Source organism: Cavia porcellus, unplaced genomic scaffold (genome assembly GCF_034190915.1).
Source record: "Cavia porcellus strain 051 isolate PalLab524CR breed Dunkin Hartley unplaced genomic scaffold, mCavPor4.1 scaffold_22, whole genome shotgun sequence".
NCBI lineage: Eukaryota > Metazoa > Chordata > Mammalia > Rodentia > Caviidae > Cavia > Cavia porcellus.
Genome location: NW_026947505.1, coordinates 31,919,496 through 31,934,043, shown reverse-complemented (window position 1 = coordinate 31,934,043; position 14,548 = coordinate 31,919,496). Strand labels below are relative to the sequence as shown.

Below are 14,548 nucleotides of genomic sequence, written 5' to 3'. Positions count from 1 at the left end.
TTTTATATTTTTTATTGATTCTGCTACTTTTTGTTCAAAATTTTTTGTTTCTTTAGGTGCCTGATTACATTTGGTGCTAGTAAGTGTACTTGAGTTTATTTGTATATTTGCATTTTATTCTGCTAACCAGTTGGGGCATTTTCAACCAAGACCATTTTACTCTAAGTTCAAATTTGAGGCAGGACATACCAAAATGATATAGGCCATTGAGGGCTTGCATTTTAATAATTCTTACTTTTCTGAAGGATAGAGTCTCGGGGTCCATATTGTTAGCTTTCCCATTGTGTGTAGGCCTGAACTATGATTTTGGTTTCCCTTGATCACTGAAAATACAAAAATGGAAATTCAAATTATAGGGATTGGCAGACACAATCAGGGAAAATGTAACTTTTGTGCTTACCCCTATAGGTTTATGTTTTCCCTTCAATTTGAGTCTGTTAATTTTTTTACTAGTTTGTCAGTTCAACTGTTTAAAAAAGAAAGCTTCCAAAAACACATTTGGTGATCTGAGTGACTTTCATCAGGTAGAGAATTGTCTCAAATAACCTAATCCACCATTAGCGGAAATTTGAAAGCCTCATCTTTTTGTAGGTAAAGATTGTTTTTTCTGGATTTATAACAAGTCTAGAGTTAAAGAATAGTCAAGATCAGTAGTCAGGATTCTGTAGATCTACTTCATTTTTGTTTCCTTCTTCCCCTTCATCCTTCTCCTCCTCTTCTTTATCTCTGTCTCTGTCTCTGTTCCCTCCTCCTGCCTTCCTTTCTCCTCTCTTCTCTTTTTCTTTGTGCTATTGATCTTTTTTGAGCTTATATAAGCTTACAGACATTTTCAGGAACTCTCCTTTGCCTGGTGACCACCTTATAATGGATTGACTGCTGAACTTGTGACTCATCTGATTCTTATCTGCAGATGCTGATGAGTGGCAGGAGTCAGAGGAACACATTGAACACATCCCATTCTCCCACACCCGGTACCCTGAGGAGGAAATGGTTAAGAGAGCTCAGGAATTTTATGAACTTCTCAATAAGAGACGCTCAGTCCGGTTCATAAGCAATGAGCAAGTTCCAATGGAGGTCATTGACAGTGTCATCAAAACAGCAGGTTAGTGAACACATGTTGGGTCTTTGAGGATTTCAGCTGCCCTCCTGGAGTGACACTACTGGAATAATATTGAAATTCAAACATGTGAGTGCAGGTGAGAGTGATAAATTTACCTATAAAGCTTACTGTGCTAGAAGTTTACTTTGCTATAGAATAGTAATGAACTAGCAAAGTTAATCTGTGTGAATTTACAAAGTAAACCAAAGCAAGACCAACTCATTTTTAGTGTAAATTAATTGGGGCAGGAGGTGAGGATACAGAAACAGGAGAGAAGTTAAAAGAATAAGAGTCCTGAGTATTCCCTCTAGTCAATCGTACTCTTATCTAAATCTAAATTTAGGCTCATTTGTTGAAATTATTGTATAGTCATTGTGACTCTATTGTCTAACTTAAAATGAATATAAAATATTTTTTGTTTTGGTTAAGAATATAACAGTATTAAATTGTTGAGTGATTTCACTTTTTTCTTTCTTTTTTTTTTTTCTACTGAGGATTAAACTCAGGGCCTTGTGCATGCTAGGCAAGCACTCGACCACTGTGCTAACCCCTCAGCCCTTGTCGAGTGCTTTAAATAGCAGCATTCATGAAATTTCTTGTTTATCTATATATTTGTGTATGAACATGTGATATTAAGGTAAATTTGCCTAATTTATTAGACAGACAATTCCTTTTTTCATTTTATTTTAAAGAGATAAAACAGAACAAAACCAATCACAACAAACCAGTATAAAAGACACAGGACTTCAAAACATTACAATATCAACGATAGTTACCATAAGGCCTTTTGATGTCTTCAAAATAGCTACAGACAACTTTGGACATAGTGAAAATCAAACAGAACAGACCAAAACAGGAACAATAAAAACAAAAAAGAATGCAATAAAGCATTTCAAAACAAGCTTTAAGTAAGTCCAAAATGGCTACCATAATATATCTCGCTATCTTTGAAATAGTTGCTCCTGCCATCAGATTTAACACAATCAAGCAAAATAAAGAGAATAAAACCCAATAAAACATTGGAAATGATATAGGACTTCCAAAACAAGGCCATAGGGAACCAACAATGGCTGCAACCATGAGAAGGAACTCCCCGCTAGATGTCACACCATGTACTGCCGATCAGACCACTGACCCTACACCTGCAAGGTCAGTGAAACACCAAAGCACCACAGGCATCCAATTGCATTTCACCTATCATCACAGCCTGAGTTTATCCAGATGCAGGTTGCTTATGGGGATGGGGATGGGGGGTGGGGTATATGTGTGTGTTGGTACTTCTTGTTGGCCAGTCTGCATGCCAGAAGGAGCTAGGGTCTGACTGTTCCTACTTTGGCGGCCACCCACGCATGGCACTGGTTCCCAGACTGGATTTGCCTGCTGGTGTGGCCTTGCTCTCTCTCCCTCGAGTCCGCAAACGGCTGAGAAATGATTCTTTTACTATGTTTAGAGATACAAATGTTTAGTAAAATGGTTACAAAATTAACTGAAATCACTTTGTAGAAATTTAGGTCTCCTGCTTAGCTTTTGACTTTTATTGCACAACCAAGGATGACTTCTGCTGTTGAGAGTGTTGGGTGGGAGTCAAGAATCTCCACTAAGAGTCCACAGGCCTCACTCCCTGAAGAAGTAGAGTTTATTACACTAAACTACTAGCTACGAAAGAAGAAATCATTGCTTCTGAAATATCCCATCTGCAATCCACTGTGTTTGACCCTTGGGAACAGTAAGCCTTCCTGTGACTAAGGGATGGTCCATGGATCAGAAGCTGACCCAACACCCCCATCCCAAGAATGACACAGGAAATTCAAATTCCTTGGATGAAGGGGAGCCCCATTGGGTACAGGAGCTGATCCAGCTGTGGGCTGAGCTTTTGAACGCGCACAGGAACAGAAAGTTACACTGCTCTTCTTCCTCCCCCAGAAGATGCCAAATCCTGGAGGCACTAAATAATGCATGGTTTGTTTGCCTGTTCAGGAATATTTTAGAAATCATTTTACCATTGGTATTTTTCCCTCCCCAATTCACTTCATGACAGTATATTTTCTCAAGAATACCAAACTAAAGGCAGCTTGGTGAATTTGGCTGTCGTGGACGTTTCCTTACTGATCATGGTACAGATACTTAGGGATGTTTTGTCCTCCATGAATTAAGTGGCAGTGATGAGTTCCCACAGTTCTGAGACACTTAAAATAAAGCAGAAGGAATAGGAGTCGGTTGCTGCAGGCTAGAGTCCACTGGCAAGCACTTTGCTTCTCAGATTATGTAACTTCATTCTGAACAAGGAAGAAGCATTCTGTTTACTCTGAGTGAAGGATCTCACACTACCCTGCAGTTTTAAAGTCTGATTTTAATTTAATGGGTGCTAGGAACAGCCCCAAGTGGGGCCCACACAGAGCCCTGGACCTTTGTGGTGGTGAAGGACCCAGCTGTGAAGCACCAAATCCGACAGATCGTGGAAGAGGAAGAGGAAATAAACTACATGAAAAGAATGGGACCCCGCTGGGTTACAGATCTGAAGAAACTGAGGTACAAAGGCGGTGGATGTTTGGTTTGACTTCCTAAAATTAAACAACTGAGTTTGTTGGGCTTATTGGTTTTAAATGATATTTTATATTCCATTAGCATTTATTTATTGTGCATCATAATGTGATTCGGTGTGGCTTTTCAACACATGCACTAAGCAAATCTGATCCTGGTTCCATCTGCCAGGAAGTTAGATTCTATCTCTGGAAGAAATTATGAACATTAAGTCAGGCCTTGCCGCTGACTTATTATTTTATGAGTTCTGACCCAGCTAATAATTTTTTAAATAGAACTCTGAAGAATCACTTCAGTTTCATGCATCTGGAACATGAGATTGTGAAATACTTTTCAAAATCTTGATGAAGCAAATCATATTTTGCTTAAGGTGATTAGGTCTTACAAAATAACTTTACCAAGCAGTCTGAGGACAAGTTAATTCAAGTAAATCTTTTGGGCATTAAAAACTCTGGACTCTAAGAACAGAGTGGAATTTAGTAGAACTAGGAGGAGGTGGGTGATACTGACTAGATTCTCAAAAAGCCATGCCGGGAGGCCTTTGGAATATGAAGGCACCTAATACCTGCCTCTCTACTGGGGGCCACATTTATACTACCTGTGAATGACTTTTTGCTGCCTGAAACCTTCCTTTCTTTTTTTGTAACTAGGCTAACATCATCTCCCTGAAATCCCTCCCCATCATTATGGCCTCCTCACCTGCTCTTGTACTGGATTCCAATTCTGTCTCTCTCGCCCTTCATCTCCACAGTCTCCTGAGTTCTCTTTCCTTGTCTTTTCTCCTTCCGGGGACATAGTTGTCATCTCCCATCAGCTTTTCCTTTCTCTGGGATGATTATTTGTATTGGTATTCAAAATTCTGCCCTTGGCAATACCACTCTCACAGACACACTGGATCCACTTTCTGAAACAGACCAGATCCTGTGACTCTTCTGCCTGCAGCCTGTGATGATAACTCTCCCTTTACCACACACTAGGGCCAGGTCCTGTCTGGCTGGAACCTGCCAGCTCAGCATATCCTGCCACACAGCCGCCCTCCAGCCCATTAAGTGCTGGAGACCCCTGTCTGGCTGGGCCTTCCTCCTGACCCTGGCTTTGCTCACCTCTCTGCTCTGCCTGAGATGCCCTCTCCACCCTCTATTCTGCCTGGTCTCTAAAAGCCCAGCTTGAGGTCATTTCTTGGGATCTTCTCCCCAATCATCTCAATAAAAATTAATATTTAAGATTCTGGAGCATTCCCAAAGCAATTGATTTCTATTTCTTTAGTAGCACTTATCAGGTTTCCTTTTGTAAGTATTGGCTAAGTGCTCTCTGAGTTATAGGGTGTATCTTTTTGTCGTTCAGCAACTTATAAATGCATGTTTTTTGAATTCACTGAGTTGGATAAAAAAGATGAATAACATAAACACACCAGAAAAACTACCTGTTTTCAACATAAACATAAAAGACAAGTTAACATGTTTTCATTTTTATCATTAAGCTAATGTAGTAAAAGAAAGCAAAAACATTGAGCAAATGTCCTCCTGAATCTCACCCCTGCCCAGAACCAATTGGATTAAAGAGTACTTGGACACTGCCCCCATTTTGATTCTCATTTTCAAGCAAGTGCATGGCTTTGCTGCGAATGGCAAGAAAAAGATCCACTACTACAATGAGATCAGCGTCTCCATCGCTTGTGGCATCCTGCTCGCCGCGCTGCAGGTACGTTGCCCCTACCGGCCCAAGGGATACAAGGGAGACTTGAGGCCCCAGGGTGGGCTTCTTAGAAAGCTTAGATGAGTTTCCCATATAGGTCATAGTTCTCTAAAGTTGAATTCCTAAGTGAGGTAACGCTGACATGCAGACCAACTGACCCTGGAAACCTGAGGTGGTGAGAGTGACGGTTCAACGAGCTGGAAATCTTCCTGGAACCTCACTTGTAACTCATTTCAGGATCAGAAAAATTGTACCACCTTAGCAGCATTGTATAGTGACGTGTAGTTTAACAGGCCCGGCAGATGCACATGCGGAACTTTAGCGCCTGAAAATCCCAAAGACAACTCCACAGCAGTATGTACTCTGCTATCTGAGCTGATGGATGGACTGAAAAGCTGGAGGGAGGACTCTGTCGCAGAGTGCCTTTCCTGTGATGCTGGGTTTGCATGGCAATCGAGACAAACATGTGCTTGCAAAGCCTCCCACCTACCTAGTAGCCAGTGCAGTGCGAACAGGAAGTGGAATAGAACTGTGCTATGCCTTTCAAGCCATTCAGCTCATTAACACCACAAATACTTCTTGAGCCTTTTGCAAGTGACATTCCTGGAAGGCACGGAGGGTGGCTGTCTCATGAACTGTACATTCTGATGGGGTCTGGGGTCTAGATAGGGGGTAGAGAGAAACAGTGAATGCATTCAATAAAAAAATCAAAAAAGACTGTAAGAGAGGATGATCCTACTTTCAAGGAACAATTTACACATACCCTTCTACATTACCTCAGTGAAAAATTTGGTTGTGGTTGCACAAAAGGAAAAATGCATTTTTCAGATCACTTGAAAAATTGCCTTGAAGAAACTGGCATTTGTCTTCCCTTCTAAATCTATAGCAGACAAATAAAGGGATCCCCACGCAGCCTTCAGACCACAGCAAGAAGCAGTGCTAGCCTGATATGAGCTCAGTTCACCTTGCTCTGGCCTCAGAAATCCAGCCTCTGCTACTATACAGTACTGTGGAGTATGCTGCCCTCTAGCGTTTTTTTGTGTTGTTCTTTCCTGTTGTATTCTGTTTTGTTGCTTTGTGTTCTGTTCTGTTCTGTTTTGTCCTGTTCCATGCTGCCCTGCTCTGTCTTGAGACAGGACCTGGTTTTGAACTCACTGTGTAGGCCAGGCTGGCCTGGAGCTCAGTCTCCTGAGTGCAGAGAATACAGGCATGTGTCACTGAACCCAGCCCATTAGGTATAATTCTGAGAGTGATCAGTGTTAACGAGGAGAGAGGACATTCGGAAGGACCAGGAACTCTGTCACACAGGATGATACATGGGGGCAGCTCCTGACTTCCTGGCCTAGGCTAGGGGTGTCTTCTGATTGGGAAAACATGGGTGGTGCGGGAGGCAACTGAAGAAGTTCTTTAAAAACTATGCATTAGCTTTATTTAGATGTTTACTCTATGGAGACTTGAGGACAGACCTGAGGTAGTTTCTCTACCCCGTGTTTCCTTTGACCACTGGTTACCCTTGCATTGGACCTCATGACTTCCCTAGGAGTGATTCACTCCTTCCATTGTTGGTTCTTAGTCACAGACATTCTCTATGCTTGCCATTGTTTAGAGTAAAATATAAAATATAAAAATATTTGTGTATGTGTGTGTGTGTGTGTGTGTGTGGTTTTTTGAGACAGAATCTTGATATACAGTTCAGCTGACCTTGAGCTCACTTTGTAGCCTAGACTGGTCTCGAACTCACAACAATCCTCCTGCCTCAGCCTCCTGAGTGCTGGGATTACAGGCATGGGCCACAATACCCAGCTGGAAATCTTTATTGATACATTTAATATCAAGACCTACTTGTCAGCCTACAATTTTAAAGTAAGGAGTATAATGACATTTTAAAGTTAACAATTATAAAGTGATATATGAACATATCTGTGAATTTTATTTGTGACCAATCATAGACACTTAACACTGCTGTGATTTGTTGTCTATGTTTATAATTGACGAAATTCTAAATTTCAGTTAGAAGTTAGTGAATATAAAGCTGCATTTATGTTTTAAAGTTCACAAACTTGCTGAATTCAATCCTTAGCCCTTTGGGGATCTAAAGATTTGAGGTTTTAAAAAACACAATGCTTGATTTCCAATAAGACCAAAGTACTCACATCAAGAGAAAATGGAAGATAAAATACTAACAGAAATCAGCTTTATAGTAACAAGCAGAATTGCTTAACATATTTAGTCACAGATTTCTACTGCCAAAGATATTCAAAATTCAGTATGGAGTAAATGCTATGTTTTAAAAGACACCTAATATGTGAAATGATATCACATTAAACACTTTCTTATTGAAAATCTTGAGACTCAGCCATTCTAAATGCAAGTAATATGTTAAGATATAATAAAGGGAGAGAAGTAACGTAATGAGGCAGTCCAAGCTCACAGTGAAACAGGAAGTCGACAGCTTATTCCAAGTGCACATGTCACTGAGAACAGTCCCTCCGGCTGCACAGACTTTTGATGAATCAGAGTATACAGTGATGCACAGGAGAGACCTTCAGAAGAGACCATATTATGTCTCTCTGGTGCCTTCAACATTTCTGAGTAAGATATTAATATTACAGACATTGATAACAAACCGTTGTCAGATAATGAGTCCACCAAAGGGTGTTTAGTAGGAAAAGTGCAGTCAATTAGGGCTGGAACACTTAGATCATGCTCCAGATAAAGCCTCATCTCTTGGATAAGGGGAACTCCCAACTGTTCTATGTCCTTTGCTGTGGTTGGATTCCTCAACTTCAGGGAAATAATGGGATGAGCAGGATGGCATCAAAGTAGGGTGAGAATGTCCCTGGGCTGAAGGCAGAGCTGGGATTGGCCTCTAACTTTAATATGCATCCTTTCCCTCTCTCATTTTAGAATGCAGGGCTAGTGACCGTCACTACTACTCCCCTCAACTGTGGCCCTCGTCTGCGGGTGCTTCTGGACCGTCCCCCACATGAAAAGCTGCTGGTGCTGCTCCCCGTGGGGTACCCCAGCAAAGGGGCCACAGTGCCTGACCTCAGACGGAAGACTCTGGATCAGATCATGGTGACGGTGTAGGCAGAAGCCTTCCCTGGAGAGCCTCAGACTATGCTCCAATGACATTTGCATTTGTACTGGCTGCTCCTTCTCTCTCTCAGTGCGCGTCTCTTCTGCACCACGGCTCACAAGGGAGTCCACCGTAAAGCCTTTCTGTACCTTCTAGTACTTTGTGTCCAGAGAGCCCTACTCAAGGACATGTGGACAGGAGATCAGAGAGCAGGCATGCTTCAACTTCTCTTTGTTTTCTGTCTTTTTTTTCTATTTAGAAATTTGACTGTTTGAGGTCTTTTTAAAAAAATTTATTAGTACATTTCTGATATACATGATGCTAACATTCATCACAAGGAATTTGTACCAGTACAGGATATATCTTGCTGCTTCTTTTTTCTCATCCTCTCCCTGCCTCCTCTCCCTTCAACCTCTCTTTCTCTCCTTGTTTACAAAAACTTTGTTTCCATTTTTTCCTCCTATTTCTTTTTTTGTCCCTTTCTCCCTATGTCCCTCCCTCCTTCCCTGTTCTTCCTGTAGGAACATTTTCTTCCTATTTCTCAATATCTATTACACATGTTGATCCTTGTTTACACTTTTGGTTTCTCATACCAGAGGAAAAAATGAAGTATATAAACATGTTTCTGATTTATTTCACTTAAAAGTATGATCTCAAAGTACATCTACTTATCTAGAGATGTCTCAAGCTTATGCTTCTTTTTGACAGAGTGGTATTCTGTTGTATAGAAAACTGTGTCTTCTTTACCCATTCATCAGTTGATGGGAATTTGGGCTGTCTCAAACTGGCCACTATAAACGTGTACACATATCACTGTGGTATGATGCTTTTACTTTTTTAAGAACAATACAGGGAAATAGAAAGGGAAATAGCTGGGTTGAATGGAACCTCTAGTTTTAGTTTTTTGAGGAGTCACTACAGTGATTTCCACAGTGGTTGCACCAGTCTACACTCCGACTAACAGTGAAGAAGGGTTTCTTTTTCTGCACATTTCTGCCAGCACTTTTGGTACGTTTAGTTTCTTGGTAATAGCTATGCTTTGGTTGGTTTCTTGATAATAGCCATGTTCTCTGGAGTAAAATGGAATCTCAGTGTTATTTTAATTTGCATCTCTCGAATGATCAGTGATGTTGAACATTTTTTTCATGTATTTATTGTCTATTTCTACTTCTTTATCTGAGATGTGTCTTTGTTTCAGATGCTTATTTCGGATTGAGTCTTTGAATTTGGGAAGTCTGATTTTTATTTCGAGTTCTTTATGTATTCTAGATATTAGTTCTTTGTTCGAAGAACAGCTGGTAAAAGAATTTTCTTGCTTCGAATTGTCTTTTCATTTTGTTAGTGGTTCTCTTTGTTGTGCAAAAAGCTTTTTAATATAATGAGATTCCAGTTGTTGATTTTTTGTGATAGTTCCTGTGTGATCAGGGTTTTGTTCATAAAGCCTTTTCTTGTATCACTGTTTTCATGAGTTCTGTCTATTCTATCTTCCAGCATATTTAGTTTTTCTGCTTTAATATTTACATTTTTGATCCATTTTGATTTTGGTCCAGTGCATGAAGAAATATATGGGTTTAGTTTTAATCTTTGGCATGCAGAAAGTCAGTTTTTCTATCACCATTTATTAGAGACTATCTTTCTTCCAGTGAAGGTGTTTGGCTCCTTGTTCAAACACAAGGTGACTCTGAATGTGTTTGCATCTCATGTTTGCAGTTGTTTCTGCACCTTCTAATCTGTTCCACTGAACCTCAAGTCTGTTTCTTTGGTTATGTTTTGTTTTAGTGTGTGTGTGTGTGTGTGTGTGTGTGTGTGTGTGTGTGTGTGTGTCTGTGTTTAACAATACTATTTTTTATCACAGTAGTTTCATGGTATAATTTCAAGTCAGGGATTGTGTTACCCATGAATTGCCTTTTGTTGCCCATAATTGCTTCTGATTCCAGATTAATTTCTCTAATTCCTTGAGATTTGCTGTTGGTATTTTGATTGGGATTGCATTAAATCTCTATTACAATTTTGAAAGTGTATTATTTTTACTATATTGGTTCTTCCTATCCAAAAACAAGGAGTACCTTTCCATTTTCTGATATATTTTTATCAGAGTGTTATAGTTTTCAAAGTAAAGTTTTTACCTACTTTGTAAAATTGATTCAAAAGTATTTAATTTTTTGGATGCTATGTGAAAGTGTTATTTGCCTAATTTCTTTATCAGTGAGTTTGTTATTTGTGTACAGGAAGGGTACTAATTTTTGAGTGTTGACTTTGTATCCAGCTACCTTACTGAATTTGATTTTTAAATCTAGAAGTCTTTTGGTGGAGTTTTGGGGGTCTCTGCAAATGGTAACAATTTAATTTTCCCCTTTCCTATCCTTATTCCTTTTATTTCTTTCTCTTGTCTAATTGTTCTGGGCAGTGTTTCCAGAGCTATATTGAGTAAGACTGATAATAGTGAACATGGTTGTCTTGTTCCTGATTTTTAAAGTGAAAGCTTTCAATTTTTGTCCATTTAGTATGATATTGGCCACTGGTTTCTTATATATGGCTTTCATCAGATTTAGATAAAGATAATCTATTCCACTTTTTTGTAGGACTTTTATCATGAATGAGTGTTGGACATTGTAAAATACTTTCTCTACATCAATAGTTTTTGATCATATAGTTTTTGTCCTTGGATCTTTTAATATGGTGTATTACATTTATTGATTTATATATGTTGAACTATCCCTGCATCCCTGGGATAATCCCTAGTTGGTTACAGTGTATACCCTTTTTGATGACTTGTTGCATTGTATACTAGTATCTTACTGAGGATTGTTGCATGTATATTCAATAGGGAGATTGGTGTGTAGTTCTCTTTTTTGGTTGGATCCTTCTCTGGTTTTGATATCAGGGTAATTCTTGCTTCCAGGAATGAATTTGGGAGTATGGCTTCCCTTTGAATTTCATTAAACAGTTTGAAAAGTGAAGAAGGGCCAAGTTGGCGTCTGGTAAAGATGGTGGATAGATAAGAGCAAAATACAGAGGCTTCCTGAAATAGGCAACTCAGATGACAAAATACAACACTGTGGGGAGTCCCGGACAGAGGGAGATGGATCCTCTCAACCCAGGAAGAAACTAAAATGAAAAGACTCAGTCAAACATGCAGTCCTGGGGCTACTATTGAGGCAGCTAAGATCCCGTGCTCTCGCACACCCAAATTCCCGCCACTTCGACTTACTAGAACCACAGTCGCACTGAAATGCAGTTGCACTGGGCTGGGGATTTAGCTCAGCAGCATTAGCTCCTGCCTTGCAAGCAGGCAGTTGTGCGTTCGATCCCCAGGACCGATGAAAAGGAAAAAGACAAAAAAAGAAAGAAAGAAAGAAATGCAATTGCACTGAAGTCAAAGGTCAGTGAGCCCAACAAAGTACAGAGACAGCAAGGGACCTGCAATGACCTTTGGTGAGTGCTGGGAATAAAACCCTTCTACAGGAAAGGGGCACCAATGGGACAACATTTTGGAATTGGCCAGGACTGGCAAGAACAAGGAAAAGCAGTGACTTCAGGCAGTTGTTGCCTTCCCAGACAGGACTGGTGGGGTTTGCTTGGCCTGGGTCACACCCCTGGTTGAGACCCAATAAATTGTCCCAAACCAATTCCCTACATATGGTGCACACTAATGCACTGAAGGCCTCAGCAGGTTGACTGACCCAGAGGAGAGGAGCCAGCATACACTGCCCCTGTTTGCACCTCAATAACACACTGAAGTGGGCTGAAATACCTAGCCAGTGTGCTTCGGAAGAACCATAAGCAACAAGGAAAGAGACTGGGACCTCCTCTATACACCTCTATGGAAGAAACCAAAAAAACATGACAAGAGGAAGCAACAAGAAAAAGTCCCCAGCCCCCAACCCTGAGAACATTGATCTAGGAGAGGCAAATACAAAAGAGATTGAGGACAGCAAACATGCAATACCAGACATGGCATCAGTGAGCATAAAGAGATATCTTTGGGACCTTATAGACAAGTTCAAAAGTGAAATATTTAACCATGTAAAGCAAGATATAAGTAGATTAATAAAAGAAATACTAAGCACCTCTCAAGAAGACACAGACAAAAGAATGGAGGAACACAAAAAAGGAGAAAAACATTTGATGAAGAATATAAAACAGTATAGAATACGTGAAGCAGGTTCAAAGAGATTACCAGAAAATAAAAAATTCTATTGAAAGCTGGCAAAACTGCTTGAAAGCAACTAAGGATAGATTATCCAAACTGGAAGACAGGCTTGCAATGTATGATCATGAAAGGAAAAATCTATTAAAAATAACAAGGAAACAGGCAGTAACAATACAAAAGCTAGAAGATAACAAGAGGGATCTATAACTTAAGAATAAAGAATATGAATGAAGAAGCAGGGGTACAAACAAAGGAACTACAAAGTCTATTCACAGAAATAATTAAGGAAAACTTCCCAAGCATAGGAAAGGGATTTAATATTCAGATGTATGAAGCATACAGAACTCCAGCCATCTACAACCAAAATAGAGCCATGCTCAGACATATAATAATCAAGATCTCAGAAATACAATATAAGAACAGAATATTAAAAGCCATCAGAGAAAAGAAATAGATCACCTATAAAGGAAAACCCATTAAAATCATGGTAGGCTTCTCAACACAGACCATCAAATCAAGAAGAGCTTGGAGAGAAGTATTCCAGGCCCTGAAAGAAAATAATCTCCAGCCCAGATTGATATAACTGTAAAACTGTCTCTAGAAATTAATGGAGAAACAAGATGCCCCCAAGACAAACAGGAACTGGAGGAATTCACAGCCACCAATCCAACTCTACAGAGAATACTGCAGGACATTCTAGAGACAGAGTACCAGGATTCCAGGAACAGTGGCAGAGAGGCCTCAATGAATTGGAGCAGAAAGTGGAATGAAGAAGAAAAGCAGACAACTAATGGCAGAAAAAGAGCACAACAGAAATGAGGCAGAGAAGGTTGGCTATAATATCTAGTATAGATGGCCTTGATACTCTAAAAAAAAAGAGAGAGAGAGAAACACAGGCAGAGTAGATCAGGAGGTAGGGTCCACCAAGATATTCTTTATAGGAAATATAATTAACCTAAAAATGGTCTTATAGACTGAAAATCAAATATGAGAAAACAATGCTGTATGTGACAGGGAACCAGAGAGTAATAGGGGCAACTCAACCAGTATTTGTAGATAGGTTGGAAAGACAGCCTTTAATAGGTACAGGAATACAACCAGAGATCAAGTCCAGGATGGAGGAGGTTTGGAACCACTTAGGAAAATAGCAGGTTGCTCCCCCCCAAAAAAATTAAAAACTGAGGGTGTTGGTGAGACCCAGAAATGCACAGTGCACCCTGGGGGAGTGAATGTGGAGGAATCGCCTTTAAAAAGATGACAGAGGATATTGATAATAGTGCATCAGGATTTAAAACCCACATTACTCACACCACTCTGCTTAGATAAATTTTATTCTGTCCCAGTTTGTCTACTTGCACTAGATCTGAGGGCACAGACAGCTATCCCCAAAATAACATGATATAGTACAGTAATCATCTTTAATTTCCTAATAACTTAATCTGGAGTCCTGTATAACTTATACTGTTTTATCATGACTGATCTTAGTTAAATCTGGTTTGTTTGATTGCTGTTTAGTATCAACAGATTTTATTCAAAACCTGTTATGATTGATAGTATCAAATCTATAGGCAACTAAACTGAACATGACAAGATTCACTACAATACCCATTCTGGTTTGATTATTACCCAAGTTTTACACTATCTATAAAGCTCTGTTTTTATTACTATTGTTATGTATTGCAAAATTCAATTATACTATGTCTGATGATGTAGATAATTCTATTGAAGATAACAAGAGACAACACAGTAATCACTGTGGAACTCCTTGTGTGTGGTTTATATGTCTTTTTCATGTCATGGGTTTATAGGAATATGTTTTGTTTTGTCTTGCTTTGTTTTGTTTCTCTAATACAGAAAGGATAGAAATACATGTTAAGACACACGCATGCGTAGAACCTATAAATGGCTTATGAGAACTGATCTTCTAATGCATGATGAAATGAACAAATATTGTGAAGAAAAAGAGACACTATAATATCCA

General features: G+C 39.6%; 1 protein-coding gene across 2 annotated transcripts in view; it reads left to right on the top strand.

Annotated features, from left to right (window-relative positions):
- Positions 1–14,548, top strand: part of Iyd (iodotyrosine deiodinase) — a 34,050-nt gene extending 19,502 nt beyond the window's left edge. Inside the window, exons 2-5 of one of the 2 annotated variants that reach the window (XM_003466368.3) lie at positions 911–1,102; positions 3,469–3,628; positions 5,185–5,341; positions 8,243–14,548. In XM_003466368.3, the coding sequence (XP_003466416.1) occupies positions 911–1,102; positions 3,469–3,628; positions 5,185–5,341; positions 8,243–8,425 (692 nt within the window). In that variant the 3' untranslated portion in view covers positions 8,426–14,548. Of the gene's footprint in view, positions 1–910; positions 1,103–3,468; positions 3,629–5,184; positions 5,342–8,242 lie in introns of those variants that run through there. The other variant, XM_063233010.1, reaches the window with a different exon arrangement.